Raw genomic sequence first — 15,588 nt, 5'->3', positions numbered from 1 at the left:
GTCGTTTTTTGGAACTCCGAGAATACTATCGTCGCACGAGGACAATAAACACATGCTTGTGGCTAAACAAGGTAAGTTTGCGTTTTTAATCCACTCTTTGTGGCTCTGACATGAGTATCATCATATATAACTCCCCTCTTTAGGTTATCGTTTCCTTGAGAAGGTACCCTTTACCCTTGACGTCTAGCGCCGAAGCGTCAAAACTCGGTGGGTTTGGAAAACAATTTTGCAAACTGGTCGATGCGTAAGTTTATGTGCATCTCATGTCAACAATGTCTAGGATATTTGAGAAACAAGGGCCGTATGAAGAAAATGAAGATTGTAAAGCCTTTGTCGAATCGGTTCTAAACAGAGTTAAAGAGTTTATCGTGTCAAACGATTTGATCAAACAACCTCTTGAACAAGCAGACACGTGTAGATATTATCGCCCTATCATATATTCAAATGCATGGAGTTTTTTAATCATTTTGGGATTTTTCACCACCAACAATAGTCCTAGGAATAATGAAGATAATTCAGAGCTAAGACTCTCACTGTTAGACGTATCTAACATATTCGTGGAATTAAACAAAAATGTACCACAATGTAAATTAACGAATTGGATATTTCTCAAGACACTAACACAAAAACAAGTCGTTGACTTTCAGTTGCCAGGTCAGACAGAACCATCAACAAAAGGATATATATTTCGCAATAAGGATCGCTACACATATGGTCTGACCAAATATGGGAGGAAATGTGTAGAACCACTAATATCAAAATTTGAGTACCCATTATCAGTTGTGCGGCATTCTGAATTTGTAACCGCTTTGGCTACACCAAGCCAACGCCAAAATGATGAAACGCTTAATGATATAGGCAAGCTAAGGTTCGATCCCAGCAGCCTGCTTAGCAGCAATGTTGGTTCTTTGGATGATATTGATAAATTGAGATACGATCCAGCTGTAACGAGAAGTGAGGATTATATTCTAGACAATATTCTCGGTTTTAAAACGGACTCCAGATCCCTATTAAATAGTGATCGTACAATTAGAGGACTCATGGATTTGTCAAGCAAGTCAGCGCTAACTCTGGATAGGTTTACTGATAGAAATGGTGAATTGTCTAGCGTAAACAAGCTAGCTGTAAAAGAGAATTCGCCACAAGGTAAGGAGCAGGAACCATTCCCTCGTTTTTCAGATGACATTAAATCAGTTGTGGATATAGATGATTCATCTTTGGACGGGGAAAAGTTTATTGATGACGAGGATGTATCAGTAGACGATGAATTTTTCAACTTGTCACCCACTTCTAGACGCATTCTTACTGCTGACAATTCACAAGAGTTTAACCATATTCGTAGTCTCTTTTCAAATGTTAAATCCGATCCAGATATTCCCCTTGGGAACAATGAGCCTGATTCAAAATGCGGCAAAGATACCGGATCAAATAGATCGTCAGTTAATAAAAGTGTGGAATTTACCACTCCAAACAAACGCACATCTGTTAACATGAATTACAGTGACAGTTATGCAGATGATGATTCTTACACTCTTGTAAAATCACAAGATATATATTTACAACCCCTAAGACTCAGGTTAAAGGAGCGTTTAGGGATTGATGTCTTTGAGGACCAAGTAAAATATGAAATTATCACGGTTGTTGATAAACGCGAATTGCATGATTCAGATAATAAATACCATAATAAATTGATGGAGGTTTTCCAGGAGGCTGATAAGCGTATCATTTTTAAGCAGCTTCCTCTTGGGGATGTCATATGGATAGTAAATGTGATAGGAAACTCCGCAAAAGAAGAATTTAATGATGCGTATATGCTAGATTGGGTTCTAGAACGTAAAACAACCGCTGATTTGGCGTCTAGCATAACTGATGGTCGATATGACGATCAGAAACTCCGCCTTTTGAATTTAGACGGATTCAAACGTGTCATATATCTGTTTGAGGATAGCAATATATCTACCCTCACTGGAAGAATGGGTGCTCTAGGGCAGCGTGGCATAAACTCTGCTGCCATTGCCTCTGCGAAAATTCATACACAGTTGATTACTGGTTTTAACATTATACACACCAAAGGAATGTCTCACAGGTAGGTGTCTTGCTCATTAAAAATATGTTTTAGCGCTGCGAGCTTGCTGTTAATGCATTTAAATGTAGAAAAATTGGTAAATGAGCGTATTAGAATGGGAAGGGTGTTGGAAGAATGTACAGAGTATACTGGAATAATGCAATGGCTTTCTGAACGATACACAAAGTTTTCCGAGTGGGAAAGTAGGAACAGAAGAAGGGTCCAAATGACGTACTTTGAGGTGTTTGGAAAACAACTAAGGTCCATCCCTGGGTGTGGAGCAGAAACGACGGAAGCTATACTTTCTGTGTGGCCTACACCCTATTTATTTTCACAAGCTTTACACGATATGAGCTTTAACGAGATCAATACCGTTTTAAATGAGTTTAGGTCGAAAAAACGCAAAAGAGGAAAACTCACGGCAAATGTTTGTTTATTTTATTTCCACATGCATTAAAATATAGGTGTACAAATTATGCTATGAGCTATATGTCGGTGACGATGGCCCCGAATCACAAGTATTAACCATGGAAAACTACACATAGTAACGCCTTACACTGGGAAGGTTCTTTTGGTACCCAGGTGGATGTATTGGTGAATACAACCCTCCTCCCGGAGAAGCTACAAGGCTTTAATATATGCAAAGAAACTTACACAATTCTACATGTTTTGGAGTGTGATGAACGATGATTTTGCCTAAATATTTACATTTGGTCAACGTTTTGGATACCTGGATTTCTGAGTACCTTGAGGGACAACAGGAGCTGATTTGAAATCTTTTTCCCCAAAATCCTGTCGAGAATTATGGCGGAAGCTCTAATGGATGTTGCTACTATTCTCTTTGTGCCCTGTATCTTGGAGCGATTAAAACTCTCATGGTCATTTAGGGCTCTGAAGCATGTTCCCAAAATGCGAACCTTTATCTTGTTAACAATTGCGATGAAATAAATGATTCTAGTCCTCATTATTGTAACCTCCCGTTCTCCAGAGAGTGTCTTGTTTAGCTCCTTAATCAACCTTGACTCTCTGGGCTCCCTGGAAATGTGTGTAGGATTCGGGGTTGACTGCGTCCCAGAGTAGCGCAATTTTCGAATAGTCTGGAGTTCGTCCACTAGACGTTCATTCTCAGAGAGGAGCATCAATTGCTCTTGACGCAATAGCCTTAGTTGGTCCTGAGAAAACTTGAAAACCCCTGGATCCTCAGTAGCGCTGGTCACGGCGGGGTGGTCCTTGCCAAAGGTGTAGGCTTTGAGCTTGAAAAATGCATTCTTCATGGCTCTAATATTTACAGAGTTTCCCCGGGTCACGTTAACCAGCCTCTCAATAGCTGCGCCCTTTTGCAAGGCCATCATGGAGATTTCATGGGCTTGCTCAGTCGTCAGCCACTGAGAATCGGTTTCTTTACTATCATTTGAGCTCAGCATACTCATGCGATTCTATTTTACAAAATGTGTGCGGAAAACTGGCGTGTGTACGGTAGGGCAGTAGACAAGATGTATGCTAGTGATAAAATTTCAAATTTCTCCTCTTCCAAGGAGGTTGAACGTTTCCTTCGTCTGCAAGGGAACGTTTTACGACACTGGTCTCTTGTGTTGCGATGCGTGGCGTTTCATGTTTTACCAGACCTCTGAGTCCGCTAATGTCAATGTTCACAGGGGCTACGCTATTGAACAGCCCGTCCTGGACAAACTTTTTGTAAATCTCCAGGGTACTGCTAATAGTCGACGTATCCATCTGAGAAGAGCCATGAAGAATAAAAACGACCTACCTTGCCAGAAGATTCACTAGGGCTGCCGCGGCTTACATTAACCTCTTCATTGTCTGTGCAATTCTATGAACATGGATGGATTTGTTGGATAAACACAAACCAGTTCCTAGCTTGAATTGAGACAAATCCTTGGCCAACTCGAGGTTTACTTGATGCTTGATTTCGATTTTGCCCTCTTCAACTCCAGAAAACAAGTCAAATATTGTCTATACAACCATTATTGTAAAGTAAAAACAAACATTTCTGAGTTTTATGATATATGCAATTTCTGGGCCAAGGTTGACCAGACAAGGATAGGCAGCCTTGGCGAAGCGTTGAAATGATCCAGAGTTTGCCCTTCGTACAATGGTGGCAATGTTCCTATCAGAGAGGAGTAAACTCTCTGATTCATCGAGTGTTCTGGCAGCGATATTTCTAAAGACCAAGAGGTTAAACAACAAGTTGTAAGATATGCGATTGAGTTTGTCAACAGGAATACCATATTTGTTACCGATGGAACGTGCCATGGCAATGAGTTTTGGATTCTTTTCAGAATATTGCCTCTGGCAAATGTGCTTGCCGTTCTTCATAATCTGAATAATCTTTTCTCTTCCATCCTCCATTCCCAAGGCTAGATTCTTTAGTATAGTATACAATTTAATCAAGTAGTGTGTGTCCCCGCAGGCGTATTTTAACATCTCTGGAGGCAAAGGCCTCTTACGCCAGTCTGCAGTCTGATAAGACTTGTCTATACGAACACCGCAAAGGTTCATCAACAGGTAGTCCAAGGAACGCTTTCCTGGTACCTTTAAAACTTCGGCAGCAGCCTTTGTGTCAAACATGTTGACGACATAAACTCCAAAATCTCTCTGGAGCCAAATTATATCATTATCTGATCCATGAAAGACCTTGAGAATCTCAGGGTCCGTCATGACCTCATTCAAAAGGTTCATGGAGCCAAAAATCTTAAAGGGGTCCACAATCCAGTCCTCCTTGGAGCTACTAAATTGGACCAGGCATACAAATCCGCGAAATGTCTCCTCACTGTGATGTTCTACATCCACCGCAATAATCTTTTCCTTTTTTAGTGTTGCAATCATTTTCTTGAGCCCTTTTACATCATCCACGAGTGTATATTTACATTCCCGTTCGTAGATTGTATCATCCGTCATCTTGAATAGGGTGCCACCTCCAGTTATCTTCTTCCCTAGTTGGCGCATGTACTACAAGAATAAAACAAACCTGTGTGGGAATGCAGAGTCGTATCTTCTGACCAGTTGAGAGCATTAAGCTCAGCAGAGTATGGGTGTTGAAACGAGGGGAAGCCAGAGTGGAGATATGAATATGGTTCCTTGTACGTTTCAAAATAGCGATAGTCGGGGTATATGCAAGGGTTAAAGGTTGTAGGTACCTTTAGTTCTCCTGGATCCTTTTTGTTTGAAGAGATGGTGACTTGTGGTCTTATAGGATTACATTTCTTGTATCTCTTTGGGTCAAAGAATCTTGAAGAAAAGTTGTCAAAGCAGTCCTTAAAGTTGTGTTGTGGCCTGCCTTGTAATCTCTTGTAGTCATCTGTATTTACTTTGCGAGGAAATTCTACTAGACACTCGTTTTCCAGCTCCATAACTTGCGCAAAGGTTATGATTCCTTGCAGAGCGTCTGCAACTTTCTTTGCGTGTTTCTTGACAGGAGTGCTATCATTTGAGCTACTCACTTCAGGCGCTGGAGGGGGAGCAATGTCTACTCGTTTATTCACTGGAGTTGCAGGAACCGGAGCGTCGCTAGTCAAAAGAGCTCTCTGCTCCACGTGAATGGCGAGCAGATCTTCCAGTAACGAATGATTTCCACCTCCTTCTGCGCTCAATTTCTTTGCTATTACGTTTATCTTTTCGGTTGCGGTCTTGAATTTCTCGTTCAGCGACTTGACCTTGTTGGCGTAGTCCTCAATGTTCATATATTCGGTGTACTCGACTCCGCTTGGGAATTTCTCCGAATCCCTCAATATTTTCTTGGATGTTGCAATGAGGTCATTCAAGACAGGCTCGAATCCTGCTTCCTTCGGCTCCTGGCTATCCTCCGCTTGGGGGACGCTCGGATCTTGCCCTTTTGACTTTTTCTTCTTGGCAACCATCTCCAAATTTGTTTATTATGCGATCAAAAATTTCCCTCTGCCATTATAGACTGGCCTTTTGCACCCAAACGCGGTCCCTGCCAAAGTTTAAACTGTCTGGAGGACCTGTGGGAGAGGAAGCCATTGGAGTCCGCTGGGACTGGTCCATCAGCTCACCCTGAGCAAGACCTACTAATGACTCCGGATTCGTTCCTGCCACTATTTGGCGCAACTCTAGGGCCTTTCCGTAGGGTATGAGCGTTAAAATCGCTGATGGCTTGAAAAGTCTCATGGAATTGGCATATAATGGATAAGAGGAAATGAATAAATAAATCTACAATGGGATGCCATGGGCGTCACTTTGCAGCTGCGATTAGTGTCATGCAGTCTCCTTTTAGGAGGATCCTTCCAATGTCCTTGCGTGTGTCCTTCTTGAGTGTCACCTCCTCAGCGTCGTCCAAGACCATGTTCATGTACTCGTCGAAGCCCTAAATTGTGGAATTGTAACCATTATAAACAAGTATACAGATAACATGAAGGAAAAGACGACAAACCATAATTCTGCCCTCAATCCTCGTGTTTGGCTGGTCGTAGAGCCAAATTTGAACTCGTGTCCCACTGGTAAAAAATCTAAAGATTTGATTCTGCAAAAATGATGAACATGAGAAGTAAAGGGGAGAAAAAAACTTACAATGGGCTGGGTCATAATCTTTTGGAGCTTATCCCTGCGCTCCTCCATCTTGCAGAGTCTATTTACACATAAAAAGTTGTACAAATGATTTTAACTATACAGTGCCATTTATTGTGGATTAGGAGGAGCTTGAGCGGGAGCAGAGACAGGCCTCATGGTGGGGAAGAAGATGACCTCCTGAAAAAGCAACGTAAACGGAGACTAAACACAAACCTTGATGTTATTCTTATCAGCCATGAACATAGTCAAGCGATCGATACCCATTCCCCAACCTGCCGTTGGAGGAAGACCGTATTCCAAAGCCGTACAGAATGACTCATCTGGAGGCTGAGCTTCTGCATCACCCAAATCTTTTGCCTGCACATGAAGTGTTAATTGTGAATAGGTGTAAAGGTAGAGTCAAGGTGTGTTGGTATACGACGTGTATGCCGCAAGGTGTATGGATGTAGAGTAGAGAATGAAGATTCTGTGGTTGGTATTGTCCTGTACAAAGATTCCTGCGCCAACTGTGATGTAAACATGTTTCCATATTGGTATGTATGGAGAAAGTAAAAGTCCAGAAAGGAATCAATTTTACCGAGATTTTGTGTATATATTTAACCCTCAAAGATCCTGCTGTACCATCTTTGGTATAGGTGATACAAATGTGGCGTGTCCATTCACTGCGTAGTAGTCCTCAGTACATACTCCCTAGTATCCCTACTGGAGAGTTCATAGAGTCTCAAATCTGTCTGACCCAAGGGTCCCCTTTCAAGCGTTTGTACATCCAGTAAGTAAATCCGGTAAGACCGCCAGCTCCGGCAAGAGTACCAGAGGTAGAGCCGAACGCTGTCCATAGTACAGAACCAGCAGCCGCTGTAATACCAGCTTCAGCACCAAGTTTTTCAGCTTTACCATCAGTAGAAGTGCCAGAGTCTAGTTCTTTATCACTAACATCTTCATCTTGGGTCTTACCATCAGCTTTTGGTTTAACAACATGTCCAGGAGGTTCTTCAGGGGGTTTAGGAACAACAGGATCTTTAGCTCTAAAATCTTCTCTATCACTATCTCTAGCATCACTATCAACACTACTACCACTAGCATCATGACTAGATTCTTCTCTATCACCAGGGTCACCAGCATCAGATGTAGCTCCTTGAGTACTCTTTTCACCACCTTCAGTTAGGGCAGTTCCATTTTTATTAGGATTGGCAGTTTCAGCAAGAACATAAATCAGATTATGAGCTGCATTTGCAACTTCTATACCGACTTGACCGGGTAGACTATCAATAGCAGATCTAAGTTTGATAAGAGGATCAACCACTCCACCGGCAAAATCTCTAAATTTAGAGGTAAGTGAACTCCAATCAAATGAACCCAATAACCCACCAAATTCTCTACTTCCTCTACTACTAATCTGATCTCTTCCACCAAGGCCTCCTCCAGCTCCACTAGCACCATCTTCTTCACCAGTAACTCTACTACCAGGTCTACCAGCAGGTCCGGGAGGTCCAGTAAGTCCTTGAGGTCCAGCAGCATCATGATTAGTAGCATCTCTATCACCGGTAACTCCATTAGTTTCTCCACCGAGTTGACCAGTAGCACCGCCTCCACCATCAGGTCCATCACTACCAAGAGCACCAGCACCACCTTGTGTTTGAGATAAGGATTGAGCAGCAGTGTCAGAACATGTTCCATCGGTTCCATAGATTTTACACTTTAGTACCTTTACATATTTCTCAAACTCCCTGTCTTTATCAGCTTTGACTTCATCTGGTGACTCACTTGGAGCATTAAGAACTTTTGTCCACTCATCTGCAGTACCTCCCTTGTACCAGCCCTTAACGTTAGGTTGCTCGGTGGATTCTACAAATATGAGCTTTGGAATCCTTCCGTCGTAGAAGGTGTAGAGTTTTACCGAATCGCTTGCAGAGCTTTTAAGGCCACTAATCTTTATACTCTTTCTTTCACCAGAATCGGTTTTGTAGTAGATACCGGCAAAACCATATCCATTCTTGATCTCATGTTTATAGAACGTAATATGTGAAGAACCGGATGGATCAGAGACCCTACTAACAGTTACCCTCTTCTCCTCCTTATGATCGTCACAACAATATGGTTGACCTCTCGTAGACCTACTATGCGATAAATCAATTGTAACATAGCCTTTCGAGCATAGTACCTCATCAAGTTGCTCGGAAAGTTTATCGGTAGGTTTAAGATTATCTTTACCACCGGAATAAAAGTCCCGTGATTTACTATAACCAACTTCCGTCCAGCTATTTTTACCATTTTCCTCCTTAGTTGTATAGAATGTAGATTTTCCTCCATTACTTGACTTGAGCTCAAACATAAGGGGTACATTGGGATTAACAGGTGAAGAGTATAGTTTTATTCCCTCAAGTGTATCATGAGGGATAGGGATGTCAAGCTTTTTCTTATCATTCTCTACTCTAGATAACTTCAGATTCTGATCAGCTATCTTGTAAGTTTTAGCAGTGTAGTCACTCCCAGAGAGGGTAGTAGGAGGTTCATTAGATTTTATTCTTTTACCTTTTGAAGAGGCAGAATCAAAGTTAAAAGGTTTCGTAGGATCACCAATATTAAATGGAATAACCCTATTTCTAGCCAAGTTTCTGTCATCAAGTAGGGTCTGTAATGATAATCCTCCAGAGTGCCCCTGGTATTTCCAAACCTTTTCATCATTCTTATCCCCTAATTCTCGCTCGCCACTTTCGTACCTATAGTAGTACTCTACGTTTGGGGGACCACCACTCTTGATAACTTCTAGGAGAAGTGGCTTAGTATACTCTGTATCTCCATCCCAGTAGTAGACAGAGACTTTCTCAACACCAAGGATATCTCCTCCACCCTCTAGTCTCTCATTATTATCAAGTTTATTACTAAGAGTGAATGTGCCCCCTTCTTTAAGGGAATGAGTAAGGGCGACAAATCCGGTAACATGATCAATATCTGTCTTCCTTTCAGTGGTAAAATTTCCGGCATGACTACCTTGACATCCATAGACCTTGTACCTGCACATGTGAACTATACACATACCTTTTGTTGTTCCTTGAAAAAGTCGCGTTGGACTATTGGATCGTTCAACTCAGTATATGCATTAGCCAACTCCTTTCCACAGACAAACAACTCAAAACGTTCGCACACATTATCACGTTCTCTGTGCCTACGAACAATGTTTGTCGCTGTCATAAACAAACCATTTTGCAAGAGGTGACGTGCATTGAGGATAATCTATAATGAATGTCGGCTTGACAATTCTATCCTCAATAAAGTGTCCAACAAGTTGATCAAGTAATTTAGCTGGAAGGGGTGGATGTGGCATGTCCAATCCCTCCTCCTTTATAGCCTTGATGTATTTCTCACAATTCTCTGGGGAGTCGTATGGAACAGTCAATTTAGTCTTTAGTTTGTCCTCCAGCTCTGCATTGTCCATAAAAATTAGGCATAAACTCACCATCAACATAGGAAACGCGGCTGAATGGAGCTGAGAAGTCAACAATCACCTCTGGACCTTCTGGACCATCTGGGTGGAATGGAATTTGATGTGTTCCATGTAATTCAAAGACAAGTGCTAAATGATTGTCATTATAATTCTGAAAAACGTACAGCTCAACAATTCTTCAGTCAAAGTCATCAAATCGTTGTAATCTGCGTAAGCCCAGTAGAATTCACAGCTAGTAAACTCGGGGTTGTGAGTTGGATCGATTCCTAAAGTGCGTGTATATATGAACACCATCATACCTTCATTACGGAAGCATTTTCCAATTTCGAAAACCTTTTCAAAGCCACCAATAATGATCATTTTGAGTGGAAGTTCTGGTGCAATTCTCATAAACAGATCCAAGTCGAGCTCATTATGATGCGTAATGAATGGCTTGGCAGAGGCACCAGTTGATGTCACCTTCAACATGGGAGTCTCAACTTCAAAGAATCCACGCTTTGTAAAGAAGGACCGGAAGAACTCAATGATACGTGACCTGTATGGTTGTCTTGACAAGAAAAGGCATACCTAATTTTCATAACCTTGATGCTGTCATCGTTTATGATGAAATCGAGATATCTCTGCCTGAACCGAACTTCCTGATCCTTGAGGCGGAACTTGTCAGGAAGCATGTGCAAGCACGGAGTCAAAATCTTGGCTGTCTTTGGGAAAATACTCAGCTCTCCACGCTTGGACTTTCCTGGGTATCCAGTAAATCCGACAATGTCTCCTCTCTTGATATTATTGTAAATCTCATTAAAGTCGCCAGTTTCTGGGTCATGGTTGGCAAAGTTTGCAAAGACCTGGAGCTTGTATCCCTCGGACTTTAGGTCCAAAAACCTCAGTTTCGAGGAACTAGACGCAATGCGAGAGACACGACCAGCCAAACTAACGACTACAGAGTCGTCATGCTCTCCTGCCGCCAAGTTTTCATACTTTGAGATGTAATCCTTGATGGACATTGTGGTCTGTAAATTCACATGATACACTTGTTCTGAAACAAACCTGAAACTTGTGAGGATAGGCGGTCTTGTTCTTGCGCCATTCCTGAACAACATCCAGACGGTTCTGGAAGTAATGTCTTGGATCAACTTCTTCCGTGGATTCTCCTGCCATTGTAGAACAAGTGTATCTTGGCTGTAAATCACTGTGTAAATGCCAATAAATGTGCTAAAGAGAGCAGAAATCAAGGCAAAGTCCCTTGAACTGGAAATGAGAAATTACCTGGTTGAAAACTATGCTATTAGAAAGTCTAGAGACGTAATTGGGGACTCTATAGATGTGAATACCAATCCTTTGAGAGAATCTGGTAAGGAGCATCTAATTTTCATGCAAACTGACTGTCGTTGGGCCATACACAGGCGACGGGGATCACAATAAATTAAAATGAGGCAAAAGGATGGGAATTTGCCGTAAAGGATTAAAGAGGATTAAAAGGTTGGCACTTTACGCCAAAAGGTCGCCAATTGAGGCCGAATTAGACAGATTTTGGGGACTGCCTCCGGTCAACTCTCCAGTGGCCAAGAAAAAAAAGATAAAGAGACCAAAGCCAGCTGTAGTAGACACTAAACCATCTCTGGATAACATAAACTTTGATGTCGTCACCCAGAAAGCTCCAGAGGTCCAGAAACCTGAGCCAAAAGTTGAGAGGAGGAAAGGGAATGGCCCTGATCCGGAGCTTGCAAAGGAAAAAAAGTTCTTCAAGGACGCTGTAAAGGATCTGAGGACTCTAGGTACGCTTGCTTCAAGGAATATTCACGTTGATCTACAGTCTATCCACATCTCAATCCAATCGCCAAGAAACGCTTTGACGAAATCAAACTCATGGCCCTTGGAGGAAAGGTTTGTCCACTTACATCTCTTTATCACTAATTCAGGTCGCAAAAAATAGGAAAATGCCGATAAAGGAGTATGTACAGCGCAAAAACGCCATGAAGAGACACATTGAAAAAGACAAGAAACTTGTAAGTTTTACTCTCTGGTCATCATTACCCCTTAGGAAAAGGAACTTGGCGTTAAATTCATCGTAGATACAAAAGGTGGTGCAAGATCTGCCGAATTGGAAAAGAAGTGAGTTTTATTTTCGTCGTCTCATTCTGCTTAGGAAGATCCAACGGGAGATTAGGAGCAGAAAGTCTCTATTTGACTTTGGAGACCGCAACGGAATATATCGCATTCGTCCATAACATGGATCTTTAATGTAGCTCATTATGCTCTTGTAATTTTACAACATGCATGTACAAATCTAGAATCAAATCTAAGATCCCGGTTCACTGATCCGTAATGTATCCATTTTAGATATCAGAAGATACTCTTTAAAAATGTGTATTTATGACATATTTTCAAGCAACGGTGAGGTGGAGGGTGAAAAGAGATTATTGTACTTGGGAGACCTGGTGGCAATATTCAATGATCTAGGAAACGGATCCAGAAAATTTTCCGCAGTTCTGGAGGGGACTGCTTCATCCCTGTCAGCCTTGCTTGATGATGTCAAAATATCAAAAGAAGTCTACAAAGGCAATCATCCCAATGAGCTGGAGTATGAGGGAGAGTATCTAGAGTGCATTGAAAAATGGGAAAAAATCGTAGAGGCTTTAGAAGAAATGTCTATAAAACTTGAGGGTTTTTCAGAGAGTATACTTAATAAACACGTGCCAGAAATAGAAGCATGCGTGGAATCAATCGAACAACGGGAAGAAATACCAACACATATTGGACAAACAAGAATGACGCCAGATGAATTCATGCAAGTACTACGTTATTTCCCAGTCCCAGATACGGAAAGGAAAATGAAGGAACTAAAACTGCGCAAGAACCTCATTTATGCGCATAGTGAATTTAAATGTGCAAAGAAGTCCCTGGAAGATTTAGAAATGCTGGATGTCGGAGAGGGAATGTCATCGCTACTAACAAAAGCAAACAATCGTATTAATTTAACCCGAAGGCTTTTAGCCACTGCTATAGAAGAACTCGCAAACAAGGATGCTGTATACAAGGCATTTTTAACGGAATACATCGTCGCATTGAATAGTCCACTAACTGAAGAACACAAAAGCAGTGAATACAAGAAAAAATTTCATGCACTCACACTACCCGAAACACAAATGGCGAGGGTAAATGAAAGATCATCGAACATGAAGAAGCAGGAATATGAAAAGTTTAAGAATTGTACAGAGATTTTAGGTTACATAACCGATGATTTTACAAATACAGTGTCTAATTGCTAATCTATGAGTTTTATTCTAGTCTAATTCTAGTAGTTTCCTAGTCTCCTCTGACAGGTTCAAGTGCTTCAAATCCACGGGATCTGACCTTGGCACTTTTGCATATCCAACATCTCCCATTTTTATTGCCGGTTCGCAAAAGCTTTCCGTCTTTATCAGGTTTTTTTTTTCTAGCCCTGTAGAGTCTTGTTTCGCATGGGATGTGGTTCCAGGATCGAATTTTGCTTGCATTCTGAAATGTATGAGGATGTAAAAGGTGAAGAAAACATACTGTGGTACGGCCATTCCATTTTCCAGCATCTTTGAGCGTACAGATGCAATTCTATTCTCCATGTTTTCGTGGAGAGATATTGCTACATTCAAGAGGTGCTCTAATGAGACACCTGTGCGATATGCATTATATCTGTCCTCAAGCTCTTTCTGCAACCTACTCAGCTCCTCCTTGTCCTCTATGAGAGACTTTATAAAGCCATTTTCAGCCTCTTCATCGTCTATGCAAATCACCGACTTGTCCGATGGCGTAGTGTCCTTTTCATCTTCACTCACCTTGTCAATCAACCTCAGAGTCTCATGCCTTAGGGTACGAAACAAGGTCGAAATACGGCCAAACAACTCACTTGACAAGGTACTCGACATTTCCTTCTTCCTATGACCGTAGCTTTGTCTATCGTCGGTCTTTTCGGAATGTGTACGACTCTTGTGCAATAAAGTATCAGAAGCAACGGTTCATAGTGCGCCTGCTGAATTATTGTGAGTGAACGGCCTTCTGGGCCGCCATCCGGCGTCGCTGCCCCAAGATTCCAAGGCGTTCTCCTCCACTTTGTTTTATTTCATTCTCAAGCTAATCATCAGCTTTATATCAAAGAGTTTCCTTTATTCTTGTGGGTAGACCCAGAGATTTGCCGGGAATCGATTCGTTTTGAGAGAATCATTTCATATTTACCGCTGGGCCCATAAAATGTATTCTTTCCGGGCTCTTTATCAATTTTTGTAATATGAATAACAATCAGGAGCCATCTTATGTGTTTTCTGCCTTTGAGAAGATCAGCGACGATGAAAGCGACGACCATGACAATAATAACGATGAAATAGAGGGGAATAACAGCGGAATCGGCAACTCAATAGAAGAACTAAGTGATGAGGAGCCACAGGATGACGTGATTCGGAATTTTAACATACTCAAGAACATAAAGTTCAACACTGGAGATTCCTCAAAGAGGGATTCTGGCAATGGAGATATTGCTCATGGCTCCAAATACCTGATAGAGTACCTAAAGTACCACCCAGACAAAAGGGCCGGACTAGATTCCATCAAGGACGAGTATACCAGGAAGAAGAGGTACGAGGAGATATTCCCGGAAATGGAACTGACAAAGAGGTTGAGGATGCTAGACACAACTCAAATCGCAATAGAATCATTCGCAAACCTGGTAATGAAATATTCTTACCCACCAGGTCCACTTTTACAGCTCATGTACGACGTTTTCATAACCCTCCCAGTACCCTCATTTGATACCAGATTGGGCATATTCTACGTATATAACCATCTGATTCAGCTCTTCACCAATGTCTCAATGTGGAGTCACCCTATATCGTTTACGGACGCTGGTTTAAACCGATTTTGCATTCCTGCAATCGTTTACACAAACAGCATACAGTGTGGAAATATTCATCGCATCTGCAACTGTATCAATATCTGGAAACAACGCAGTATCTATCCTGTGGATGTCTGCGAGAAACTAGAAAATATGGCTGCAAGCAGTTCAGTCGTAACTGAACGTCACAGCAACTTTACCATTGGTGAAGAGCTGGGAGATCTCAAGGTCCTGTACAATATATTGAATATGCCTCTCGTTGACAAGGCTTACAACGAGGCAATCGCAAACTGTGATGTAGAAGGCATCATTACTCCTGGCGAGGATACCAAGCATTTGGATGTCGCCTTGGAGAGTAACAAAGATTTCCTGTTTAACCAAGCTAGCAGACTCTCTGGGCAAGAACTCATAATCCTTCACAGCGCTTCTCTCGACCTCGCAGCTCTGATTGAGGAGAATGATTACAACTTTACCTTGCTCCAAAAGGAAATTGACAAGCTTGCAGCATTGTTGGATGGCAAATAAGTCACTTGTTTTACTCACTCCGCCGTACATGTCTATTCATTCTCTTGTCAAACATACCCACTTTGTACGTTGATAGGATCGCATATGTATAGCCACCTCTGTGTTTGTGCAATTCATCGCCATTCTCGGGGTCAAGAGAATGGAATG

At 41.8% G+C, this 15,588-nt stretch overlaps 9 protein-coding genes across 9 annotated transcripts; 4 read left to right on the top strand and 5 right to left on the bottom strand.

The window, feature by feature from the left end:
* Positions 1-272: 272 nt before the first annotated feature.
* On the top strand, positions 273-2,522 carry BEWA_014260 (hypothetical protein; the record flags this gene model as incomplete). Its single annotated transcript, XM_004832262.1, has 2 exons — positions 273-2,086; positions 2,120-2,522. The coding sequence occupies 2 exons, from the start codon at positions 273-275 to the stop codon at positions 2,520-2,522; spliced, it is 2,217 nt and encodes a 738-aa protein (XP_004832319.1).
* A 247-nt stretch (positions 2,523-2,769) lies between these two features.
* BEWA_014250 (conserved hypothetical protein) lies at positions 2,770-3,495 on the bottom strand (the record flags this gene model as incomplete). Its single annotated transcript, XM_004832261.1, has 1 exon — positions 2,770-3,495. One exon carries the CDS (start codon positions 3,493-3,495, stop codon positions 2,770-2,772), a length of 726 nt encoding a protein of 241 aa, XP_004832318.1.
* A 70-nt stretch (positions 3,496-3,565) lies between these two features.
* Positions 3,566-5,943, bottom strand: BEWA_014240 (3'-5' exonuclease domain containing protein; the record flags this gene model as incomplete). The annotated part of the gene is made up of 5 exons (XM_004832260.1): positions 3,566-3,799; positions 3,834-3,886; positions 3,934-4,039; positions 4,073-5,019; positions 5,055-5,943. 5 exons carry the CDS (start codon positions 5,941-5,943, stop codon positions 3,566-3,568), a joined length of 2,229 nt encoding a protein of 742 aa, XP_004832317.1.
* A 335-nt stretch (positions 5,944-6,278) lies between these two features.
* On the bottom strand, positions 6,279-6,661 carry BEWA_014230 (small nuclear ribonucleoprotein, putative; the record flags this gene model as incomplete). The annotated part of the gene is made up of 3 exons (XM_004832259.1): positions 6,279-6,410; positions 6,477-6,566; positions 6,614-6,661. 3 exons carry the CDS (start codon positions 6,659-6,661, stop codon positions 6,279-6,281), a joined length of 270 nt encoding a protein of 89 aa, XP_004832316.1.
* Positions 6,662-6,721: 60 nt separating this feature from the next.
* On the bottom strand, positions 6,722-11,213 carry BEWA_014220 (lysyl-tRNA synthetase, putative; the record flags this gene model as incomplete). The annotated part of the gene is made up of 10 exons (XM_004832258.1): positions 6,722-6,790; positions 6,827-6,970; positions 7,350-9,569; positions 9,653-9,779; positions 9,814-10,036; positions 10,071-10,187; positions 10,223-10,324; positions 10,358-10,593; positions 10,626-11,065; positions 11,103-11,213. 10 exons carry the CDS (start codon positions 11,211-11,213, stop codon positions 6,722-6,724), a joined length of 3,789 nt encoding a protein of 1,262 aa, XP_004832315.1.
* Positions 11,214-11,496: 283 nt separating this feature from the next.
* Positions 11,497-12,283, top strand: BEWA_014210 (conserved hypothetical protein; the record flags this gene model as incomplete). The annotated part of the gene is made up of 5 exons (XM_004832257.1): positions 11,497-11,830; positions 11,869-11,939; positions 11,975-12,061; positions 12,097-12,167; positions 12,202-12,283. The coding sequence occupies 5 exons, from the start codon at positions 11,497-11,499 to the stop codon at positions 12,281-12,283; spliced, it is 645 nt and encodes a 214-aa protein (XP_004832314.1).
* A 135-nt stretch (positions 12,284-12,418) lies between these two features.
* On the top strand, positions 12,419-13,324 carry BEWA_014200 (conserved hypothetical protein; the record flags this gene model as incomplete). The annotated part of the gene is made up of 1 exon (XM_004832256.1): positions 12,419-13,324. The coding sequence occupies one exon, from the start codon at positions 12,419-12,421 to the stop codon at positions 13,322-13,324; it is 906 nt and encodes a 301-aa protein (XP_004832313.1).
* On the bottom strand, positions 13,253-14,085 carry BEWA_014190 (conserved hypothetical protein). Its single transcript, XM_004832255.1, has 2 exons — positions 13,593-14,085; positions 13,253-13,553 (listed from the first exon to the last, which is right to left on the bottom strand). The coding sequence occupies exons 1-2, from the start codon at positions 13,955-13,957 to the stop codon at positions 13,340-13,342; spliced, it is 579 nt and encodes a 192-aa protein (XP_004832312.1). The 5' UTR covers positions 13,958-14,085; the 3' UTR covers positions 13,253-13,339.
* A 64-nt stretch (positions 14,086-14,149) lies between these two features.
* On the top strand, positions 14,150-15,462 carry BEWA_014180 (conserved hypothetical protein). Its single transcript, XM_004832254.1, has one exon. The coding sequence runs from the start codon at positions 14,317-14,319 to the stop codon at positions 15,439-15,441; it is 1,125 nt and encodes a 374-aa protein (XP_004832311.1). The 5' UTR covers positions 14,150-14,316; the 3' UTR covers positions 15,442-15,462.
* Positions 15,463-15,588: the final 126 nt, after the last annotated feature.

This window comes from Theileria equi (assembly GCF_000342415.1).
Source record: "Theileria equi strain WA chromosome 4 map unlocalized gcontig_1105316255033, whole genome shotgun sequence".
Taxonomy (NCBI): Eukaryota; Apicomplexa; class Aconoidasida; order Piroplasmida; family Theileriidae; genus Theileria; species Theileria equi.
Note: the sequence above shows the minus strand (reverse complement) of the source record. Positions and strands in the feature narration are given on the sequence as shown.

What these genes read in the sequence shown, in the direction of transcription:
- BEWA_014190 (XM_004832255.1), bottom strand. Translation starts at nt 13,957, where the DNA reads ATGTCGAGTACCTTGTCAAGTGAGTTGTTTGGCCGTATTTCGACCTTG. An exon ending in AATGGAATGGCCGTACCACA is followed by an intron (nt 13,554 to 13,592) that starts GTATGTTTTCTT and finishes CATACATTTCAG; the next exon opens with AATGCAAGCAAAATTCGATC.
- BEWA_014180 (XM_004832254.1), top strand. Translation starts at nt 14,317, where the DNA reads ATGAATAACAATCAGGAGCCATCTTATGTGTTTTCTGCCTTTGAGAAG.